At 36.1% G+C, this 23,721-nt stretch overlaps 2 protein-coding genes and 1 non-coding gene across 3 annotated transcripts; 1 reads left to right on the plus strand and 2 right to left on the minus strand.

Moving 5' to 3' along the window:
- Positions 1-4,453: 4,453 nt before the first annotated feature.
- On the plus strand, positions 4,454-4,526 carry TRNAR-CCG (transfer RNA arginine (anticodon CCG)). Its single transcript has one exon. It is a non-coding gene; the product is annotated as a tRNA-Arg (tRNA).
- Positions 4,527-5,564: 1,038 nt separating this feature from the next.
- LOC133876505 (tRNA (mnm(5)s(2)U34)-methyltransferase, chloroplastic) lies at positions 5,565-16,710 on the minus strand. The gene is made up of 6 exons (XM_062314795.1): positions 16,469-16,710; positions 16,219-16,282; positions 12,491-12,683; positions 10,980-11,053; positions 6,316-6,471; positions 5,565-6,059 (listed from the first exon to the last, which is right to left on the minus strand). Exons 1-6 carry the CDS (start codon positions 16,677-16,679, stop codon positions 5,936-5,938), a joined length of 822 nt encoding a protein of 273 aa, XP_062170779.1. The 5' UTR covers positions 16,680-16,710; the 3' UTR covers positions 5,565-5,935.
- Positions 16,711-18,107: 1,397 nt separating this feature from the next.
- Positions 18,108-22,655, minus strand: LOC133876122 (patellin-4-like). The gene is made up of 4 exons (XM_062314407.1): positions 21,468-22,655; positions 21,187-21,311; positions 20,961-21,102; positions 18,108-18,399 (listed from the first exon to the last, which is right to left on the minus strand). Exons 1-4 carry the CDS (start codon positions 22,653-22,655, stop codon positions 18,142-18,144), a joined length of 1,713 nt encoding a protein of 570 aa, XP_062170391.1. The 3' UTR covers positions 18,108-18,141.
- Between the last annotated feature and the right edge of the window lie 1,066 nt (positions 22,656-23,721).

Here is a 23,721-nt window from a genome sequence, read left to right on the forward strand (position 1 = left end):
GACCTAATCAAATTAGGAACCCTTCTTCCATAAGGAGCTTTGTCATCTCTTAGGTTCTTAAAGTTTTATCTCACATTTTCATTACGGAAAATGTTGTCAATCTTAAACCTTTCATCCAAAATGGTAACCCTAATCAAATTAGGTTACATTTTTCAAATCCTTGTTCATAACTTTCCTAAATTGTGAATATTAAAACATCTCATTCCAACTAAGTTGGGATTCTCATGTTTTAAGTCTTGTGAAAAATCACAACTTATTCGTTAGGAAATTAGCATAGCCTGAAATAACTTCAGGAAAATTAGATCCCAAAATTATTAGGTTAAGGATTTTTGGATGCATACTTTTAGGATTTATGGATTAAGATTAGGATTTGAGAAAACCCTAAATAATCCATTGGCTTGCCACCCCTTAAGGTGAAACCTTAGGTATTGCACTCTAAGAGTGGCGGCTGGCCTTCACAACTAAACGATGCCATAGTTATGAATAAGACCCATTAAACAACCTCTTTGCATGTGAAATCAAATGTCACTTTAATTTTTAAGTAATCATCATTCATGCTTAAAAATTCAAAATCAAATAGTTGTTTCTGGAATTCAAAATATTCCAGATTCATTAACGAATGAAGAATGGATCATATCTTTTTCGCTTTTCATTGAAACTTGAATCCGTTTACAAAAAACAATCCCAAAACAATTTTAGGACTCGTTTAAAACTTCCTAAAAAAATCAAAAATTACAGCAGCTGCTACTAGAATTCAGAAAGTTCCAGTTTTGTCGATGAATGAAGAACGGATCATATCTTTTTCGATTGTCATTGAAACTTAAATCCGTTTGAACCATTGCGTTGATCACAATTTTTACATGCAGTAAACACTCCAAAAATAATTTTCGGATTTGTCTAAAGCATCTTTAAAAATTTGTAATTCCACCAATCATTATTGTAAAATTACAGCAACACAATTTGGTACATAATAAGTAATAAACAAACAACAAAGTTGCTCCTATTGAGTTGAAACGTTCCAAATCAGATTCTTATAGGTTTAAAAACATGTTTTAGGATCGAGAACGATCAATCAAAAATTCTCGGAGCAGTTGAATCAAGATTTAACACAAGCAATATATAAATAAAGCCGATAAACACAAAACATGTATAAATTCTAAACTAGGTTTTCTTGAAGTTGGCGCTGATACCACTTGTTAGGGATCATGCGTTAATCAAATTAGTTGTAGTGGAATACCGATCCCATAATTTTTTCTTCAAGATAAACAAGGATAGATAATTTAAACAAACATGTTTAGAGTACCTACTTGAACATGTTTAATAATAAACTGCCATTCCTTGGCTATATGTACCAGTTGACTTTGAAGCTTTCATGTTGAATGATGAAGAACTTGTTCTTGGTATTCTTGACTCAACCTTTAGATCTTCTCTTTGATGATTGAATATAATCGTGAGTGTGGACTCACAACTTGAAGCATTAAATTGTTGTGTAACAATTGTGTTTAATACTTCATTATAGCCCTTTGTTTATAAACTTGGATTTACTTCTTCTGATAGGATTAGGAGATAAACCTTAGATGTAGTTTAGATAGCATAGGAGTCATCGGAGGAGTAGAAATCCTCCTTCTAGCTTCCAGGATTCACAGTCGTAGGGAGATAAATATCTCCCCATGCATCTAGGGATAGGTTTTTTTAACCCTATCCCATTACTACATATTTTTGAGCATGAACTTGAGTTTTATCTTTAAGGCATAATGCTCATTTCTCTATACTTAAGCATTTTGAATTAATTCCAAGAGCCCATAGCTCTTAACTGCTTAAGCTTATAGAAATTAATTCCTAAGCCCATAGCAATTAATTACTTAAGCCCTTAGAAATTAATTACTAAGCCCAATCATCTTTAAGTAATGAGCCACTTAGAAATCCTATTCCTCTGGCCATGTTTTATTAAATAAAACAATCCAACATAAATAAATATATAACCAAGGCTAATAGTATTTGGTCAATTTGCATTAGCTCAAAGAGGGACCTAAAGAGAAAAATACAATTAGCTTTAAACAAGTGTGTGAGTATTTCACTTGACCTTATTTAATCATAATTGATTCCACTAAACAAATGTGATTGCACTCTAATATGTATTTTCAAATTAATGAATCAATCCTTGCGACGTACTTATTTATTACATATTACCCCCTCCATGGAATCATTCCGTAGTCAAACCAAAGTTAATACACTGTTACTCAGTTTACTATTTCTTTTCCTTGATACTCCTGATTTAATTACATGGTATATCATTTTTGTACCTTGTGAGTTTTTCGTCTCACCTTGCACAAATTAAAAGTTTCAGTAAATTCCACCGAAACACTCAGGCTCGAGCTTTCGAATAATCAACCTCATTAAATCTACATTAAGGGAAATATTCCTTATCGCTTTGTTCTTTCTGAAAAAAGGATTTGGATTCCTTTTTGAAGAAGGTGTTCCCACAATGCTACATGCGATTACCCAATGCACAAAAGTTTTGACTAGTGATTTGATCGCATTCTTGTACATCAAAGTGACCTACACTTTACATCTGAATTCGCAATCTTCTCAGGATTTAGAGTAACTGTTATAAGTTGTCATTTAGGTACATCATTCTTAATCACAGTGTTGAAAGAATGATGACTCACGTGGTCCCGTTTCGTGCATGGCACTATCTTGCACTTACACCAACATATCAACCAGAAGCTCTTTGTACTTCTTCTAATCAAGATAGATCGTTAAAGTTGACATGTTATAGTCTAGATGGATTTCCCAGTTCCATTTATGACTACGAACAATATTTTATAAATTACAAGGACCTATGACTATGATCTTCTGTGTGAAAATCTCATTACTCACACCTTAGTCAAATACAATGTAACTTAAGGTGCTTACATATATATCATATGAATTACTCAAACATATATGTACATGTAAAGCAATAATATATATATGTCCAATGTTCAATATTATACAATTTACAGAAAAGCAACTTATGCAATTGAAGTTTTGGACATCAGTTCCAACACCCTGGGACATAAGAAACAGTATGCTTAAGACGATCAAGTGTAACGAGCCCTAGGGCATCAAGAACAAGTATATATGTGTAAGGCCATCGGGTGTGAAGAGCCCAGGGGCATCAGAAAGATCAAGTATAAGACCATCGGGTTAAAGAGCCCTGGGGCATCAAAAATAGAAACCAAAGAGAACAGACGTACATGAGCATGCATAGAATAGTTTTATGACGTTTTAAGATGTTTCCATGACTAGATATATCAATATGCCTATGAGGTTGAATGGAACATCATATATGTATACAGTTACAACTAGATTGCATTGATGAGTTGTCATGCTAGACGTATCAATATGCCTATGAGGTTGAATGGAACAGTACATATGTATATATTTACGACTAGAATGCATAAGATGTTTTAAATGCACTAAGCTTAACTGTGCTTAGATACTTATGTTTCACAAAGAAAGGTTTGGGAAATGCATGTATCTTTGTATAGCTAATTTCGATGACATATGTCCTCTGCTTAGACGTACTTGTATACTAGTATTTCCTAAAGATAGGAATGCTTGTATATGTGTATGGCTGAGCTACTAAGATAAAAGTAAAATAATGTAGATGAGCTTGTATATATGTACTTTCAAGTGATAGATTGGAATGCGTGTATATATATATATATATATATATATTCACAGCTATGTAGTATGATGTTCATGTGTTTTTGAAATATTAGTGTTTACATTATCAATTACAATATGTTTTCAAGGGACGGATTTTCATAATTAAAATGATAACTGTTATTGTAAACGAATGGTAAAATAAAATGTTGGTTTTATGCGAAAACTTAGTGAGTATTATACTGCTGAGGTAGTGAACTCATACATTCACCTATATAGTCGTGAAGTTAGCCACGACCATATAGATATTGTTCCCTTGGTTGCAGGTACCGCAGATGTAGATGATGACCCAATTGCTTTGTATTTGAGATATTATGACTGAAACATATCGCGACGGTTGTAATTATTAGACCATGGTTTGTCCATTATTTTGTGACACGAATAAATGTTAGCCATTCTTTTGAGTATGTAATTAATGTTATGCTTAAAGTAATGGAACCCCTTTTCAATTGCTAAGAACTTTTGGTAATAGAATTTAATTTAGTGATGGAGTGTCATCAAGGGGAAATTATCTAAACGATTTTAATTATTATATTGTGAAACCCCGATCATAGATGTTAAATCATTGTAAACGTGGGATATCAAACTAACTAAATTGTAAAATGGGGTCTAAATTCTAAAGCACAAAATCCTTTAAAAAAATACACGTGGGGGTTCTGGAATATGTTTCCAAATGATTAATTAAAATGCTATTTTGACTTTAATTAGATAAGTAAAAACAATGCAGAATCATCGAGCGAATGATCGCGTGGCCTAATGGATAAGGCGCTCGCCTCCGGAGCGGGAGATTGTGGGTTCGAGTCCCATCGCGATCGTTTTCAATTTTTATTTTGTCCTTGAATGACAACACGAAGTCCAATGCTCTTTCGGAATCTCACCGTAATTTAACTATCTCTGAACTCTCTCTCACACAAATCTCTTAGCTCGTTCTATTTTCTCAATTTCATAATTCTTGCAGCACACGTCATCGAAGGTCAAATTCAATAATCCTTCCGCTCCACCAATACCATCTCCTCCTTTTTCTTTCCATTTCTTGTTTGCATTGCCCATTCTATTTTTCCCAGCGCAACCAACGTTTGTGGTGTTGGTTTGGGATTGCATTGATAAAGGTTTTTGAAGAGGTATTGAATTTTTTTATTTTTATTTTTAAATAGAAGTAAGAACGTGATTGGGATGTAAAATAACTGCACAAAGAATTTTTTTAAGGAAAATTAAAAAAAAAAATGTTAAAAAGTAATTGATATGATAAAAAAAAAAAAAAAAAAGTAGAATATTTTGAAGTTGACATTTTTTATGGAAAATATTTAAGTGTTTGCTAAACAAATCCAGAGTTTTCGTTTATAGAAAAAAGTCTCATTTTAAATTTCTAAAAATGCAGTTTTAGGCTTTTTTTAGAACAAAAAAGTCAAAAAAACTTTTAAGCTTTTTTTTTTTTTTTTTTTTTTTTTACCAAATAGGTCCCTTTTTATGTACAAAAAAAATACTTTTTAAATTCCTTAACACAATCTGAAACAGGGTCTAACTATCGCTAATTTTACTGCCTAGCAACCTATGCAACATAAATTGTATAACCAAATGGTGTGACGAAGGGCTCGAAACAATTTCTTGTGTGTTGGTGTGTGTTTGTGTTGAAGGAAGCAAGACTACAAAGTATATGTAGAACTGGATCATTACACCACGGCGATATATGCTGAGACTTTGTATTTTTCATGAGAAAAAAACTTCCTCATCAATATTATTCAGGGCAACTATTTTGGCTTCAAATATGTGGATTGGCAAGCACGGAAAAAGTCCATATATTAGTAGGAATTGACCACCAGCTGACGAAGCTCACTAACACTGATGATCATCACTGAGGATAAAATGTAGTTGGAGTAAGATTACTTCCTCTTTGTGAGAGCAATTCAAAAAGACAAAAAAAAAAAAAAAAAAAATTCTGTGAGACAAACGGAGCCTTCATCAATGTTTCATCTGTCTATGCGTGTGCGTTTCCTTTCCCTAAGCATCACACAACCGAGTACTGAAGAATACTACAAACAGGAGCGCGGCGAGACAAGCAATTTGATTCAAGTAATTCTCTCTCTCTCTCTCTCTCTCTCTCTCTCTCTCTCTCTCTCTCTCTATATATATATATATATATATATATATATATGTGTATATATATATATATAGATGGTTGGGTAGGAAGAGTTTAATATGGTACAAAAACTCTTACAACTGGGAATCATCTTTTGAATAAGAAAACGGGTATTGGAGCCCAAGGTCTGTTTAACATCTGGAACTTGCAGCAAACCCAGTTATCAAGTGGCAACCCAGAAGCAAAACTTTGTACAGTCTCCCATTCTTGCCTGGATAGCAAAAGAAAAAAGACACATCCCTTAATAATGTTACTGAACACTTATTTGCAACAGCTTCTTAAAATTTTATCTGTTCATTCTCGTAAATGAGGACAAATTACCCACTTCATGAAATATGGTATCAATCAACCTCATTAATGTGTTAAAAGGCTTAACTTGATTGATGTGTTAGATAAAAATAGATCATTGACTGCAAATAAGATATATGTAACAAGAATCAAGCAGAGCAGAAAGCCAGAAATATTACCATCCGCCAGGATGCCCCACATAAACTACTAAGCTGATAAGCCCTCCTGGCATTAGGATTTTTTTTGCAGCTTCCAGTGCCGGTAATGTTGTCTCTGGCTTTGTGATTATTGCTTTGTCACCACCAGGAAGGAAACCTAAGTTGAAAGCAACAAGCCTAAAAGCACCCAGGTCATCAAATTCTCCCTTTTCTGGAAGCTTTTTTCTTTTCTTTTCTTTTTTTTTTTTTTTTTTTTCCCCCTTAATGAAATGCAGAAATATGTTTTTGGTTGGTAAGAAATACATGCATCTGATGGGCCTGGAGTTTACAACCAGATGCTCTAACTCATACTCATGGGTGGAGAAGGTGATATTTGAGTTAGAGCTGAGTTGGCTCTTAACAAAATGCAGAAATACTATATGGCCTGACTCACTACGAATCCATAAAAGACAATATAGAAGAATAATAACAATAAGCATAATACAAATATAGAACCAAAATTGAAGATTTTAACTAGTTTTATTCAGACTCGTACAATGAAAAGTATGGTAAACTACTATAGATGTTTGTGTATTTCTTCTTTCTAGTTAATAATTTTGTTAATTTGTTTCTTGATTAATGTTTCTATTTAATTATAAACAAGATGCCAGTTGATATTAAAACTCCGACCACATACCATAAATCATGTGTGCATATGCAATGTTAAATTGACCAAACGAACATGCCTCCAATAGTACATTCTGGGACACCATTTGTGAATGTTGCTAACCTGCTAGGTGATACCAAATTACCAATATTTAGACCATGTTTGGGCATTTATTCCGTCTTTCTTTAAAACTAGGGGTAATTTTACTTAATCCTCCTAAATTGTCATAACTTTTGCAATGTTCTCCCTAAAGTTAAATTTTTCTCAATTTAGTGTATCCATCTTTTAATTGTAAATTGAACTTTCGGGAGGACATTGCAAAAGTAGTAACAATTCAAGAGGGTTAAAGTAAAGTTTTTTTCCTTTAAAAATATTAATTCTCAGATGACTCCTAAGAGCTTGTAGAAGAAAAGACATTATGATGAAGCCTAAAAGTACAATAATAACCTTCTAGTAAGTCGTGTCAGAAAGGAAGAGAAAGTAAATAGTAAATAGTAAATCCTAGGAAAAGGCGGATACGGAAATGCATGCTTAGCAACACTTAAGACGAAATAACTATATCAATTTCAAATTTTTTTTTTTTTTTTTAAAGATAGCCCAAAAGAAATTTAACATGTTTTCATGGTATGGAATTAATAAATGACGTGCTAGGAGTTCTGAAACATTTTTTAAAACTTTAAATATTAATATCACCTAGCACGTAAGAAACCTCCAGAAATAGTGCCCAAGATCTTACCATTGGTACCGCATGTTCATTTGGTCAACTAAATTAGCATATGTACTCATGATGTATAGAGTGGTGGACATTTGATATCAATTGGAAATATGAATTTTTCAAAAGATAAGGCCCAAATGATCTTGGGTCAAAATACTGAGGAAAGGCACAAAGGCATATAAGTTTGTTGGGATGTGGCCATTAATAGAGCTCAATGGCAGATTAGAGTACAAAATTCCAAGATTTTTCATGAAATCAGAATTGAAGTTTCATGGAATTGTTAAGAAATGACTGACACCAAAATTAACTCAGCGGACTGAAACAGTGAAAAGAGCTACAATTACCAACTGATGGCAGAATCTTGTTTTGCTTTAGATTGTTGGAAGCTAGAACAATAGTTGCAGGATTTTAAAGGCAATATATTGAGGGAAGTTATGGTTATTTGGGTTAGATTTTTTGGTCGAAAAGGCTGAAAATATATAAGAAAATTTAGGATTACAAATAGGGTACATAAAGGGATTTGGCTAGCAAGCAAAACAAGGAGGAGAAAAGTTTTGGCTAGTGTTCTGGAAGCAGTGAACAGTACCCAAGAACAGTGAAATTTATTCTTTGGATAGTTTAGAAGCTCTTTGATGGTGTGTTTTTTTGGGAGGGTTGTTCGGGGCTTTTGGTGGGTTTTGGGGGTTTTGTTGGAATTTGGATTCTCTCCATTTCAAATGGAGAAGATTCTCTCCATTTAGTTATAAAGTAGGGGTATAGTTGTCTTTTCATATTCCATAAAAATGTGAAAAGACAACTGTGCCCCTATTTTATAACTAAATTGAGAGAGTCCTCTTCATTTGAAATGGAGAGGATCCTGTTCCAGTTTGTTGGGTTGGGGTGCTTCGGGGCGGGTTTGGGAGGTTGATTGGGGGTTTCTACTATATTTTGGGGGGTTTCTATTGTATGTTGGGCGTTTGATGGGAGTTTTACTGTACTTTGGGTTTCTTGTGGGTTTTCTTGGGTTCTCTTTTGTGGGCTAGCTGGGTTGTTTCTGTGTATACTACATGTGTACTTAGGGACGCCTTACGTTTTTTTAATAACAATTCTTACTTATCAAAAAAAAAAAGAAGCTCTTTGATGGATGAGGCGCTTAGGGTTTTTATGAGTATTATTTTTGAAAAAGAATAAGAGGAACACCAGAAAGGGTACAGAAAGGGATTTGGCTAGCAAGCAAAGCAAGGAGGAGAAAATTTTTTGGCTGGTATTCTGGAAGCAGTGAACAGTACCCAAGAACAGTAAAAAATTTATTTTTTGGATAGTTTAGAAGCTCTTCGATGAATGAGGGGCTTAGAGTTTTTATGAGGAGAATTTTTGGAAAACTATAAGAGGAACACCAGATCTAGTTTGGCTGAAATTTGAAGGAAAATTGTGAAGAAACTGAGAGGAAGGACAAATGGAAGAAGAAGAAGATAAACCTAAGCATCACACCTAGGGTTCACTGGCATTGCACCTCTATAGAGTTGCATCACAAAATTCTCATAAGCATTCTTTCTTTCTTTTTATCTTTTTTCTTTCTTTTTTTTTTTTTTTTTCATAAACTGGTTTTCTATTGAATTCAAAGTGTAACATCAATATTTATAGAAAGCTAAACTTAACCCTACTAGGGCTTGGAATTTATGGTCTTTGACCACCAAGGCCAAGTTATCAAACCCCATAAATAAAACCTAATAACATATGAAACATATAATAACACTTAAGGGCCAAAACTTTAGCTAATTCAAGAAATTGTCCCTTCCAACTTACCAACAACCATCTCACCCTTCGAGGCATAACCCATGCAACACTAAATAACTGGAAAAGAAACTCCATAATTCTTTTGCAACCTCACAATGAAGAAGGATGTGATCAATAGACTCCCCACTTTTCTTACACAAACAACATCAATCCACCATAATAACATTCCTCTATCATAAATTATCCAAAGTTTAGTTTTTTCCTAAAGGCGCCGCCCACACAAAGAATGCGACTCTCGAGGAAGCCTTAACTTTCCAAGGAAAATGGGAACTTACTAGAGTAGATAACACATGACAATAAGACTTCACTTCAAACGATTTCCTTTTAGAAGGAATCCAACAAATTTTATCCTCACCTCCTTGCCGTACTCTTGGAGAATACAACAATTTAGGGTAAAGAACAGCAATAGCACATGCATTTTTTTTCTTAATCTTGACTGGATTTTCCAAGCTCCTTAGATTCTTTAAGCACTTTTGCTCTGATTGGCATGTAGGGCTTCCATTGCTCTAACTGCTTTCACAATAAATTTCTTCTTTTGCCTTAACTTGGACAGCGCGTAGAGGTTCTAGTTATGTATCCAACCATTCCTTTATACCTGGTTGAGGAAGTTCCAGCAAAGCATCCAAAGTAATTTCAATTTGATTTACAACATGAACCACAGTACCAGGCTCCTCACCTCTTTTATATTATTTACTTCAGTGCATTAGTCATCCTTCTTTATGACTAATAGCTGAAGCTAGTAGCTCTCTGGTTCAGGAGATGAGTGCAATGCTCTAGTTATCTCATTCATCAAAGAGGGAAAGATCTCACATCTTACCAATATTTCATTTATCTTTTCTCTATTATTCACTGTATCTATGAATCTGAAAGAATTTGTTTTGGTTCCTCAAAGCCCCAAATGAATTAGATCACTTCAGACAATGATACCACATGTAAGTTATGCTTAACTGGTTTCTCATGTGGAAACATAGGATTAGCCGGAGTGGCTTCAAAGGACATAATCCTCCAGACTTAAAAATCATATACAAGGTGGTTGAGAGAGGGTGGTTGAGATCCCTACAGGCTTTTTAATATTTTGAGAAAAGCAATTGACATCTCTGGGATGTTGGACATCCCTATTGGATATATGTGTTTATGAGCAATAATGTACATTTCCCAGCAAAGAGACAAGCCTTGGCTTTAAAAACTTTATTTCAGAACACCATTACCCCTTTAAATCTTCAATATCAAGCAGTAATCTCTAAAGCCTGAGGGAAAAGGAAGAGGGCCTAGAGCGAGAAACAATAAATAAATTCTTCTCCCCAAGTTTGTTCAACAAATTCTTTTTCATAAGTATTTATTGTCGAACAAATATATTGACTTAAAGTTGAAGTATCCCAAGCTTTCTCAGAGTAGAGTGTTCAACTAAGGTTGACTAATCACTTGAAAGATTATAGTAAGTTTCAGTTAAAAGAAAAAAAGAACATATATAGTTGATCACTTCGAATAGCCTTGATGTTTCAAAACACAGAACAGTCAAAACAACAGGCATTGAGTAGTAATGAGTACCTCACGGAGGCATTCTCTGAAACAACTTTGTCCATTTCACTGTGGCATATGGGCAAGAGCTTGACAAGCTCTATCTGCATAAATTTGCAACTCATAAGCAATTGCTTATCTTTCCTCATCTTATGAACACAACTCAACAACCTTGCACCATGTTCCCAATTTCAAGAGACAAGCGCACCATAAAACCATGGTATATAAATGGATGTAGTGAAAATAAATCGAGCATTCCAACAATAATGGTAGGATCAACAGTATTTATGCATATTCTTTGGTGTGTATAATAACATATTTGACACATGAAAGTTTAACTATAGAGACAGAATGAAAACCCAAATCAATAAAATATAGAACTCTAGATAAACTAAGGGGCATTTGGAATCATTTTTGCATCTACATAAGCAAGAATAACACCTTCTTTTTTCTTCTGCGCTTCTTAGATAGACAAAAGCTCTTCTCTTTACTTTTCTACTCAATTCGTAAAAAAGTTCAAATCTGTACCAAATATAGAAAAGGCAAACACACAAAACATTGAATTCTTTTCTTGTTCTCCGATGAACTCAGCGACTACAAATTAAAAGGGAGATGAAGACCAACTTGTACTGTTGTGACACCTGTGGATGGGCAGTTTTTAATTTCTTTTCCTTTCTTTTAAAAGGTTTGGGTTTGCTTAATTACATGTTCGACTCAACTCAGGTAAAAGAATTACAGGGGTCAGGGGACAGTTCATAAGATTATCCAAAATCCAAAGACATTCAATTTTATCCAACGGAAACTAAAAGTAATTCAGTGAGTTTACTTCCCACTAAATGGCTATTAAAAAAGAATCAGAGAGAAGGTGAATATAACTAATCCGGATTGACTGGATCGATAATCAGAGAGAAGGTGAATATAACTAATCCGGATTGACTGGATCGATATATCTAGTAAATGGCTGCATCATACCTAGCAATTGACAGCATGTAGTCCCCCTAAATGTTAACCAGAGATTGAACAAGTCAGAAATCAGATCAAGATAACCAAATATAATAACAAGAAAAGTGAATCCCTTATCAACAAGCAAATTAGCAACATGTGTGGGCCTGTCACCAGTCTCTGTATCAGCATCCAAAAGCACCCAAAGTCCGGGGACTCATACCCTAAATGTGCATTTGGTGTTCCTTTTTAAGTACAAGCAATAAATTTAGGGTAATCTCACTTTATATTTAATGACTTTTGAATTACATACAACAATGGTAGTGGCAAATGTGCATGCTTAGGCAAGATTTCAGGTGCTATGGCATAAAATTTTACAGCTCTGTAACTCTTTCACTACTCCGGCTTTTAAGATTAGACAGCCATAATAATTTAGTTCCAATCAAAGTGAACTTTGATACATGTCAAAACTTAAACTGGATTGTTGCAAAAATAATTTATCTATTGTCCACAATTAGTAGGTGCTGTCTATTGTCCATAATAACTTAAACTGGAAGAATCCAAAGTAAAACATAAAAGAAGATGAAAAATAGGGGCACCTCATTCGGATTGAGTGACTGTTCCAGCAAGGAATAAGTGTTCAATAAAGCATCCTTCTGAATGTCCATTGCATAAACACACCCCCTACCTGATTCATCAGCGACCATTTTGAGCATTGCTAAGGTATCATAGCCATTGCCACAAGTGGCATCAATGACTGTATCCCCTTTCTGGACTACATGTTTCCAAACCCTGGTGTATATAGAGGCAATAGGAGGTTCGATGTCAGAATACAATTGCAATAAAATAAGAAGCATAATGTGAATATTAATGAATCAACCTAGAGATGAGATAGGGCGAAGTAGAAAATATCTAGCCCAGTCACCATTCACAAAGAAAGATCACAAAGAAAGAATTTGTCCAATGCTAATTATCTATGGGTGTTAAATTGACAGAGCCCAATTGTAAATGATTTATAATTTCAAGAAGCACATATTTCGTAAAAATAAGAAAGCAATTTAAATTCTCTTAATTAAGGGTCTGATGCAGAATTCTTTGTTATATATATGGCCATTGAATTACCAATTTTGAAAGAAGCCACATCTAGAATGTGTAGTTATTTCCTAGAGTTACACAGCAATATGGTAGAATGCATTCTCCCAGTAAGGATTATCAAATAGCTTATTAGATAGGAAGTGAGGGAAGCCTGGAAAAGTATGGCAAGCAACTCATGGGAAGTGGTATGTAGGTTTCAAGAAAAGACATTAGGACAATAAAATATGGCTTCGACCAATTGTAGATCAATTTTTTTTTTTTAATAATTAATCGAGATATCATTAAAAGTGGAAGGCGCCCCCATGTACACAGGAAGCATATGAGAGAAGCCACCTAAGTAGTAGGGATAAAAGAACAAGAAAATCATGATAACTAATTGCTATAAGAGAAACAAAAGTAGCTGTTCAAAGATATAAAGTGTTGAAAAGTAGAGATTTCAGCTCCTTCAAAATCCTTTCGCGGTTCTCAAAACACCAATCATTCCTTTCCCTCCATAGACACCACAAGGAACAAAGGCACCATCTTCCAAATAGCATTACTCTGAGTGCTGTCAGCAGTCCACCAACAAGCAAACAAATTGGCTACTCGTCTAGGCATAACCCTAGATAACCCGAATCGTTTGAAGAATACATTCCAAATGGCACAAGCTATTTCACAATGAAAAAGAAGGTGATCCACAAACTCCCCATTCCTTTTACACATACCACACCAATCAATCACAATAACGTCCTGCTTCTGGAGATTGTCCATGGTAAAGATTTTCCCTAGGGCTGCTGACCGCACAAAAAAGGCCACCTTCAACGGAACCTTAGTCCTCTAAACACTCTTCCAAGGAAAATAGACCATCAAGACAACCCAAGACACTGTAGAAGGATTTAACATCAAATAGCACTCTTTTAGAAGGGGCCCACCACAACCTATCTTCCCCTTCCTGTCTCATTCTTACTAAATACAACAACTTGCAGAACAAGGCAAAGGCATCCACCTCCCAATCTTGGGCCACTCTAGCAAAGCTCATATACTACTAAATGGCACCTCCAAAAAAATCCATGTGAGCCTCAACAAGAGCATCATTTGTGCGAGTAATACCAAATAAAACTGGAAAGGTATCTTTAAAGGCCATATCCCCACACTAAAGATCATGCCAAAATCTAACCTTAGAGCCATCACCCACTTTAAACTTGGTGTAACTACAGAACTTCCCCCAACCCCTCCTAATACTCTTCCATAAACCCTCCCCATATGCCCCAATAGGCTCACTAGAACACCACCCTCCCCATAAACTTTCATATTTAGAGTCCACCACCATTTTCCACCATGCCTCTCTCTCAAGCCCATATCGCCAAAGCCATTTACATAAGAGAGCATGATTGAACCTCAAAAGGTTCCTAATCCCCAAGCCTCCCTCAGAGATCGGCGTACACACCTTCGGCCAACTCACCAACTGATATTTGAACTCTTCACTTAGACCACCCCATAAGAAAATACATTGGAGCTTCTCAATATAGTTTGCAACACTCGAAGGGAGAGGAAAGAGGGGCATGAAATACATAGGTAAGTTGGATAGGGTGCTCTTGAGAAGGGTAACCCTACAAACCTTAGACAAATACAACATTTTTCCAACTAGTCAACCGACGTGGATCAATTGAAAGACAACAAGCTTATAAGGAGCAATCCAACATGGCTAAAATTCCAATTTATGCTTATCTAAAAGAAAAAGTGACAATAACTTTTCTTAAACCAAAACCACTTTACAAGCTCAAATGCAGGCATAGACGCATGTGAAAACACACCCACCCTAAAGGAAAACCAGGGGTTCAAATTAAATTTAAAGAATACAAAGTTGCAATTTATCATTAACAAAAAAAAAAAAAAAACCCCTCATTTTCCCCATTATTTAGAGTGTATTTATGAATTTCACTTAGTTTTCTCCCACTACAATGCTAATAATCAATCAACATGCAATTTTGCACTAAGTCAAGATAGTTTTAACCCTTTGGATCTTATAAAGCTCTCATCATGCAAAACGTTTTTTGCGGTTAAGGATGCTGCAAACATTTGTAAAAGATCTAGAACTATGTATATCTTCTTGGATTCATGAGGACTTCCTCGCGATTTTAGTTGGTAATATGATAGTGTCTTAAAATATGTTGTATATGTTATTGAATGAAGAGTTGCTTTTTATGGTTGTATTTCTCTCTCTCTCTCTCTCTCCCATAATTTTAGCTTTAGAAACAATACTTTCCCAGTACTATCAGTACTACTCTCCTACTGTGCCATGTAATTTCATATATAACCTCTTGAACTTAAACACAATGTTTATATAGGTAACGTCAAGTTAGATTGCTATCTGGGCAAATTATAAGGTCATCAGTCAACAAATATCTCTATTGCTCATTACTTTTGTAACGACCAAGGGAAAGTGCTAACTCCATTTGCGTTATCAATCCCAAATAACTAGTCAAATTGTAATTAGAGCTCCCTAAAATTACTTATAAAGCTCAGTCTCACCTAGTAAGGAACTCATGTGGGACTTATCCCACTCAATGTGAACAATCCATCTTCCGAATGTGGGACTAATTTTTTCGGGTATCACAATCTCCTCCACTCAAAATCTCTGATGTCCTCATCAAGGCCCATGTCATGCAGTGCTTCAATGCTAGATAGTGTTACTAGGCTGCTCTGATAACATTTATAGTGACCTAAGAAAAGTCTTAGCTACATGTGTACTATCATTCCAAAATAACTAGTCAAATTGCAATTGAAGCTCTTTAGAATTACGTATAAAGTCCGGTCTAACCTAGTAAGGAACCAATATAGAAGCACTCATGAGCACCTTTATGATCCACTCACTCCCCAATATAGGATTAACTTTCTGGGGTATCACAACTTTCTATCCAACAAAACAATTACATTCAAAAAATTAGGAAAGAAGAATCTTCTAACAGCACATTCTATCCAATAAAACAATCACATGCAAACCATTAGAAAAGGAAAAGTCTTCTAACAGCACATTTTTGTCACCAGCCATGACTGCAGCAGTGCAGCTAATCCTTATCCAATAAAAACAAAGAAAAAGTCATTTTTGTAAAGAATCATAATATTCAACTTAGCTAAGCCTTATCCCAACAAATAAGAGCAGGAAATTTTGTAACGAATCAAAATACCAAACCATTGTTTACACAAATAAACAAAAGACGTATTTGGAGGAATTCAATCATCAAGTACTTACGAATGAGCAACTTCTGTTGCCCTCTTCTTTCCAAATATATAGCTCACTAGAACATCCTCCACTCCTACACCGAACCATTCACATTAACATAATATAAACTTCAGCAATCAAGAAACATAACTGTACATACAAAAATGCATATATGTTACTGTAATTATGCTTCATCCACACACACACACACACACACACACACACATATATATATATATAATTTTCAAATTTCATGGAACTGAAAGTGGAAAAGGGGTACCAGAAAGAGGAGAATCGTGGGGAAGATGATTTTCAGAAGTTGAGGAGGCAGAAGTCAGTCCATTTGGCTCAATCGGCTTCGCGCAGAAACACAGGCTTCTAGGGCTACTCTGCGAAACGTTTCGTGGACAAGTAAGCGCGAGTGTCTGCTCGAGACCTTTTCGGGTTTTCGAAATCGCAAACGGACGTGAGCAAATTCTCAGCGATAGCATATCTCTCACACACGCAAACACCGAGTGCTGGAACCGTTAATTTGAAGCAAATTGGGCGCGTTTGGCAACGTTCTGTGCTGTGCGCGTGCCAGCGCCTTTTTTTTTTTTTTTCTTGTATTTATTTATTTATTTTGTATTTATTTATTTATTTTTATTTTTTTCTGATTCCTTTAAAAAAGGTAATGCAAAAAGGTAAAACTTTATATTTTTATTCAACAATTATTTTACAATCTTAATGTTGTAGAGAAATGCTAGACTTCTCAAAATTTTCTTCTAAAATTTTGTTCTCAAATGATGTGTCACAATCCAATAAGATTGTAACATATATATTTTTCGAAATGATAAATCACATAAAATTGTGGCATATCATTTGGAAACTAAATTTTGAAGAAAATTTTTGGAATTGGTAGCATTTCCCAAGATAATAAGATATGAGAATATTATTATCATTTAGTTATTGTAGTTGTCTTGGGAGGTGTCACGGTTTCTTAAACTCCCATTAATCTATATGTTATGTACTTGAGAAATTAAGCCATCAAGTACGTAATAGATAGATTTAGGTTGGTTGGGATTACAAAATGAGAAATGCTACACATTCTAATTTTTTTTTTTTCTTCCAAAATTTAGTTTTCAAATGATGTATCACAATCTCTTGTGAGGGTGATGCATGAGGCACATGGCTATCGGGTGCTTTTTATATGTTAAGGTTTTGTTTTCTTTTCCAAAGAGGATTAAGGTTTAGAGTCCTAATTGAAATGTGATTTGGTTTTAGAAAGAAAAAAAAAATGTGACAAAAATACCCATAGGGGGTGCGGCTCTACTTTAATTTTACGAAATTATCATGCTTATGTGGCTTAGATGAAATAAAAATGCTTAACATAAAGTTTTCATGCAAATGATCCATGCACGCGGCTAAATTAAAATTATAGGGCTTTTATTTAATTTTTTTTTCTAACATTAACATTATTAATAAATTTAGCAACACATTAATGACATTTAATCTCTAAGGAATTAGACGTTACACCTATATATGCTAATAGATAATCATGCAACTGTACTAGTACAGTTGTACTGCTTGTGATTTACAGTACTTACTAGCCGTTAAATTAATTGGCATATCGTCGCAATCTGAAACTCTAATTGAGAAGCTATGCAAAGTGTTTATATACATCTACTTTATGGACGTGTAAAATCCAACGTAAAAGACACCTTATCATGCCTCAAATATAATGGCCAATGTTTGTATATATCTAAGTTGTTGCTTGATACAATATTCTGAAAAAAAATATTAATTCCTCTAGCTAGAGCCTTATCATAGGCAAGCAAAATTGTCCTTTGGATTATCTACCCAGCCAGTTTTTCAGCTTAATGGGAGGGAGAAATTATTATCATCCTTAAACCATATAATAAACAAAATATAAACGTACACACTGGTTCTAACTTGAGCAAGTATGATAGAAGCTCAAGATGAGGCGTTGTTGTTGATCTTGTATCGGTAGAGAACACGCTTTTTCTTGAATGATACATTGTCAATGGTGAGCACTACTTTTCCTGGTTCATTGTTCTTGAAAGAGTTGCGAACTGGACCCTCTCGCCCACCCATTTTCCTTTCCCTTTGAACAATGATGCTGTATGATCCCTCGTGGATGGGTACAAATTCCTCCTTGTAGCTCACTTCCCAACCCAAGACAGTCAGGTCCCAGATCAAACTAGTTCCAGTCTGTTGATGCCAGAAAACACAAATCTTTCTTAGAGTTAATTGGGAAACCACTCGCTTATATATATAAGTTTTGAAGTCTTCTAAATGACTAGCCAAGTGGTTTCTGATTCTGATGCTTTGTCCAAATTGAGCCGAAGCAAGTTGTGAAGTTGATCGAGAACCACTTCTAGCAGTCTAACTATACTCACCTAGGAATAGATATCCATACATACTTTTCAAACAGAAAAGAGATGAAAAGGGATATGCTCAAAGAAAAATGAGAAGAATAAAAGGGATATGAAATCGCTAATCGCAAATAAACTATGAGAGATAGTTTAATGACTAGGGAGAAAATGGTGCGATTGGGGTATGTTTGGAATGTGTAGTGTGTTCTGTAAGGGTGTATTGCAGGGAGAGAACATTTTTTCTTTCTTTGTAGATTGAGAGACATTGGAATGAAATTTTGGAGGCTTGTCTAGCTGATTTATTTTGGAGATAGTGTTGTGTAGATTGGGGCTAGGAGCAGCTGTATATCATATATGGAAGCTTAGAATTGACATCGATCACGCAAATCAACTCAGATAAGAAGATTGTGTACTGATGCAAATAAAATGGGAGATTGATCTCAGCTTTTAGTTAAAGGTCACTTTCAAAGAACAAGAGAGAATGAAAAATTGTGCATAAACTGGGGATTTCTCCTAGTGTTCTTGGTTCATAGTAGAGGTTGGTAATGGTTTGTATTGTAAAATTTTGAACTTGAAACTTGTATAGATACAGAGTAGTTGTAAAGAGGTAATCTGCAGAATGTGGATTACGAGAGCTAGTAGTTTGGTTGTATCCCTGCATTGTGTAGGTTGTTCCGGTTGGTGATTACACTACAAAAAAAATTGTTTTTCACCACTTGCAGTTCGCCACGTGTACGGTCACTATACACGTGGCGAACTGTTGGCCGCGTGCAAGTCAATACACGCGGCAGATCCGATTGACACTAACTGCACAATTGGCCGCGTGCAAGTGGCCACGTCAATACACGCGGCAGATCCGGTTGACACTAACTGCACAATTGGCCGCGTGTATTATTATACACGTGGCAATATGTTTTTTTTTTTAAAAAAAAAAAAATTGAAAATTTTTTTTTTATTTAATTTAAACCTGTATTTAATTATTTTTTAAATAATTGATTGTATTTTAATTTAATTCTTTATTTTTAGAGGAAAAAAAATATAATAACTGAAAAAAAAAAAAAAAAAAAAAAAAAAAAAGAAAAAAAAAAAGAGGAAAACACACGTACAAGCAAGTTCAGTAGAGAGAGAGAGAGAGATACAGAGAGAGAGAGCGAGAGACAGAGAGATACAAAGAGAGAGAGAGAGATACAGAGAGAGAGAGCGAGAGACAGAGAGATACAGAGAGAGAGAGAGAGAGAGAGAGCGAGAGACAAAGAGAGATAGATAGCGAGAGAGAGAGAGAGAGAGAGAGAGAGAGAGAGAGAGAGAGAGAGAGAGACAGAGAGAGAGAGAGAGCGATACAGAGAGATAGAGAGAACACACCGTGAGAGAGAGAGAGAGAGAGAGAGAGAGAGAGAGAGATAGAGAGCGAGAGAGAGAGATACAGAGAGAGACAGAGAGAGAGCGACAGACAGAGAGCAAGAGACAGAGAGAGAGAGAGAGAGAGAGAGAGAGCGATACAGAGAGATAGAGAGAACACACCGTGAGAGAGAGAGAGAGAGAGAGAGAGCGAGAGACAGAGAGAGAGAGAGAGAGAGAGAGAGAGAGAGAGAGCGATACAGAGAAAGAGAGAGAGAGAACACGTACACCGTGAGAGAGAGAGAGAGAGAGAGCGAGAGATAAAGAGAGAGGGAGAGCGAGAGACAGAGAGAGAGAGATACAGAGAGAGAGAGAGCGATACAGAGAGAGAGAGAACACACCATGAGAGAGAGAGAGAGAGCGATACAGAGGAGAGAGAGAGAGAGAGCGAGAGACAGAGAGAGAGAGAGCGATACAGAGGAGAGAGAGAGAGAGAGAGCAAGAGACAGAGAGAGAGACATGTATTTAACGTTTTTTTTTTTTGTCATTTGAAACAGTGGCGCACGGGACAACTCCCGCGCGCTTAGCAAATTCTGGCTAAAGCCATGCGGCCAATTCTCTTATACGTGTATATACATAATAAAATTTACTTTTATTAATATATATTTAATAAAACCAATTAGCCACATGTATTTAATACACGCGGCCATATACAAAACTTAATAAAATTTGTTTTTATTAATATATATTTGATAAAAACAATTGGCCACGTGTAGAAAATACACGCGGCCAATTGGCCGCGTGTAGAAAATACACGTGGCCAACTGTGATGCGCATACCTCTAGCCACGTGTACTGTATACACGTGGCTAATTGGACGCGTGTCTACAGTAACAGGTACTATAGACACGCGGCCAATTGTAGAGTTTTTTGTAGTGTTACTAGCTGGAGTGTTTGTATTTCTTGAGTTTACTTGGTAAAATTTACTCATTCATCAAAAAATAAAAAGATATGAAATCGCAATATCAACTCAAACTTAGTGAAATTTCTCAACTTGTACCTCTAATACAGGAATCTCAATACTTTCTGTTGATCCAGCCTTGGCAATGACCTCCATGACAGCATCTTCAGTGGAGAACTCGGAATCGTTTTCCCGCTTAAGCCCACCATAATAGACCGGAATTTCCGCCGCAGAAATGTATCTGCAATGAACGTTTTATTTCCAATTAATACTTTTCAATAGACCCACCATGCACAAAGGCAAAGAGACATTGGAGAGTTCTTACTTGAGCAAGGTTTCTGCAGCTCTAGCTGGGCGGGCGAAGACAAATTTGCTCTTGGTTCTTTGGGTTAAGAAAGGCGATAGAAGAACAGTAAAGGCGTAAAACCAAAAAGGGACATTGATGAATATCTACAAACAGAGATATCTGGTTAATTAACCATCAATTGCATTGAAAGTAAATTGGGACATATGCTATTTCGATTGAAATATCTAAATAGGATTCAGCAGAAGAATTAAACCACCATGCATGATGAAAGATAGTAATGGGTGTAGAGAAAAGCTTACGTTTTTGGCAACAAATTCAGGATAGTTGTCCTGGAGGATCCCAACCAATTTATTTGTAGCAAGGCGAAGCTCCTTCTTTAAGGGACTGGGAGTATCCTTAAGATTATTGATTTGGAGGAATGAGGAGAGACCACCAGGCTTGAAATCGATCTTTTGAATCCCCCTCTCCATCAGTTGAACCCTCCACCTCAAAAACTTCTCTCGCTTCTCTTCAGTCCCAAGTATGTTGTTATACATCTCATCTTCCCCAAACAAGCCAAAGTTGTTGTAGCATACCGGGTGGCCTTGGCGGTCCACGCCATTCATGTAACCTATTGAATCAAGATGAGCATCAAAATTCTCGTTCAAGATCGAATCGATGTTGTTTTCCTTCCTCCATTGAAGGGCATTCCTTAACATTTCAAACGCTTCATTGGGATTGAACTCTCTAGCCCTCAAGAACTTCAATAGTATTTCATCAGTGGCATTATCTCCTTTACTAGGCAGTAATTGAACCCCCCACAGGGCAATGTCCTTTTCTACTTCATCAATAGTCACTTCTTCTATGAGTTTCTTCTTTTCTTCAGTTTCTCCTTTCTTTTCACTCTCTTCTAATGGTTTTTCAATATTCGCTTGCTCTTTCTTTCCCTTGAGCAAATTATTCCCATGAATCGCTTCCTCAACCGTGGCTCTCAGCTCGGCCAATGCCTTCTTCTCGTACTCTTTCAAATCAGAAAGGGAGTTGCTCTCTTCCCTGAAGGAAGAATTCTTCACAAATGTAGGAGGTGGTGAACCATCTCTTTTTTCAGCTTCAACTTTCTTCTCCGGTACTATGTCACCAGCATTCTTTGGATAATTCTCATGAGCCACCATCTTCCCGCGGATGGCGTCCTCAATCTTCGTTTTCAGCTTGGCCCATGCCTTCTTCTCAGGCACTTTCAAATGAGAGAGCAAGTTGACCTCTTCCCCGAATGAAGAATTCTTCTCAACTACAGGAGATGATGAAACGTTGCTTCTTTCACCTTCATTTTCCTGCTCTTCCAATACTGCTTCAGCTTCATTCTTTGTATTCTCATGAATCACCACCACGTCTTTTTGGTGCGCATCCTCTTTCTTTGCTTCTCCATTTCCTTCCACATCTGCCACTTCAACATCCTTGGATGGATTTTGCCCTTCTTGTTCATCAATCTCATTTTTAACTTTCTCCATTTTTTGAAGTTTTTTTTTAAAAAAATCTTTTCAGGGTTTTTATTTCCTAGTAAATTATGGGACGCCAATGAGTAAAGAAAAAGGAAGTAGTTCAAATATGGGAAAGAAAAATGTAGAGAGCGAGAGGGTGGAAGAGCAGAGACCTCACACCTTTCCTCGTTTTCCTCCTGTGTTTTCTCTGGACGTTCCTTTGTTTGGTGGGAGGAGAGAGAGAGAGAGAGAGAGAGGGGGCTCGTCAATGGTTAAATTTAAGAGTTTGAAAAAATCATCAAAATTAGTGCTACTTTAGAAACCAAAAAACTTATTGCATTTAAAAGAAAAATTAAAAATATATATATAACTAACACGATAAATATATAATTCAGAAAATTTTAATTATTATTTAAAATATATAAATGTGACTTACAATTTATTTTGTTACATCTAACGTTAACTTACTAGGATCTAGTGCAAGATTTGCTAAATCTGCTTCAATATGAGCTTATTTAAATTTAGGGAAAAATATATATTAGCCCCTCAAACTAGGGGTGAAAAGGCGGTGGCGGTTAGCGGTTATTGGCCAAAACCGCTAACCGTAACCACCTAGGCAGTTATCGAAAATCACAAACCGCCTCCGCCATCCGCCTAGGCGGTTGGCGGTTATGAAAAAACTACCGGTTGGCGGGGCAACCGTTTTTTTTTTTTTTTACATTTGGCCGTGCGGAAATCGACCCCTCCACCGCCGACGTCATCCTCTGCCTCTTCGTGGACCCAGCCACCACCACCACTTCAGACTCTGATGAGTCCTCATCCAACAACAATGACCACTCCAGATCTACCCAACCACCACGACCGCTCCAGATCTACCTTCACTCCCACGTGCTCCACCGCTAATCGTCCCTCCAGTGCCACCTAACCGTCCTCCAACTCCTCTATTGTTCCAATCTCTCTGGTTCCATCAATAGAGCTTCCATCGCCCTCGATGTCCTCCACATCACCTTGGAGCTTCTCTTCGAAGACAGGGTTAAATGACTGGAGAGGGAGACGAGAGAGAATAGAGATGAGAATCATGAGAGAGTTGAGAGAA

Source organism: Alnus glutinosa, chromosome 8 (genome assembly GCF_958979055.1).
Source record: "Alnus glutinosa chromosome 8, dhAlnGlut1.1, whole genome shotgun sequence".
NCBI lineage: Eukaryota > Viridiplantae > Streptophyta > Magnoliopsida > Fagales > Betulaceae > Alnus > Alnus glutinosa.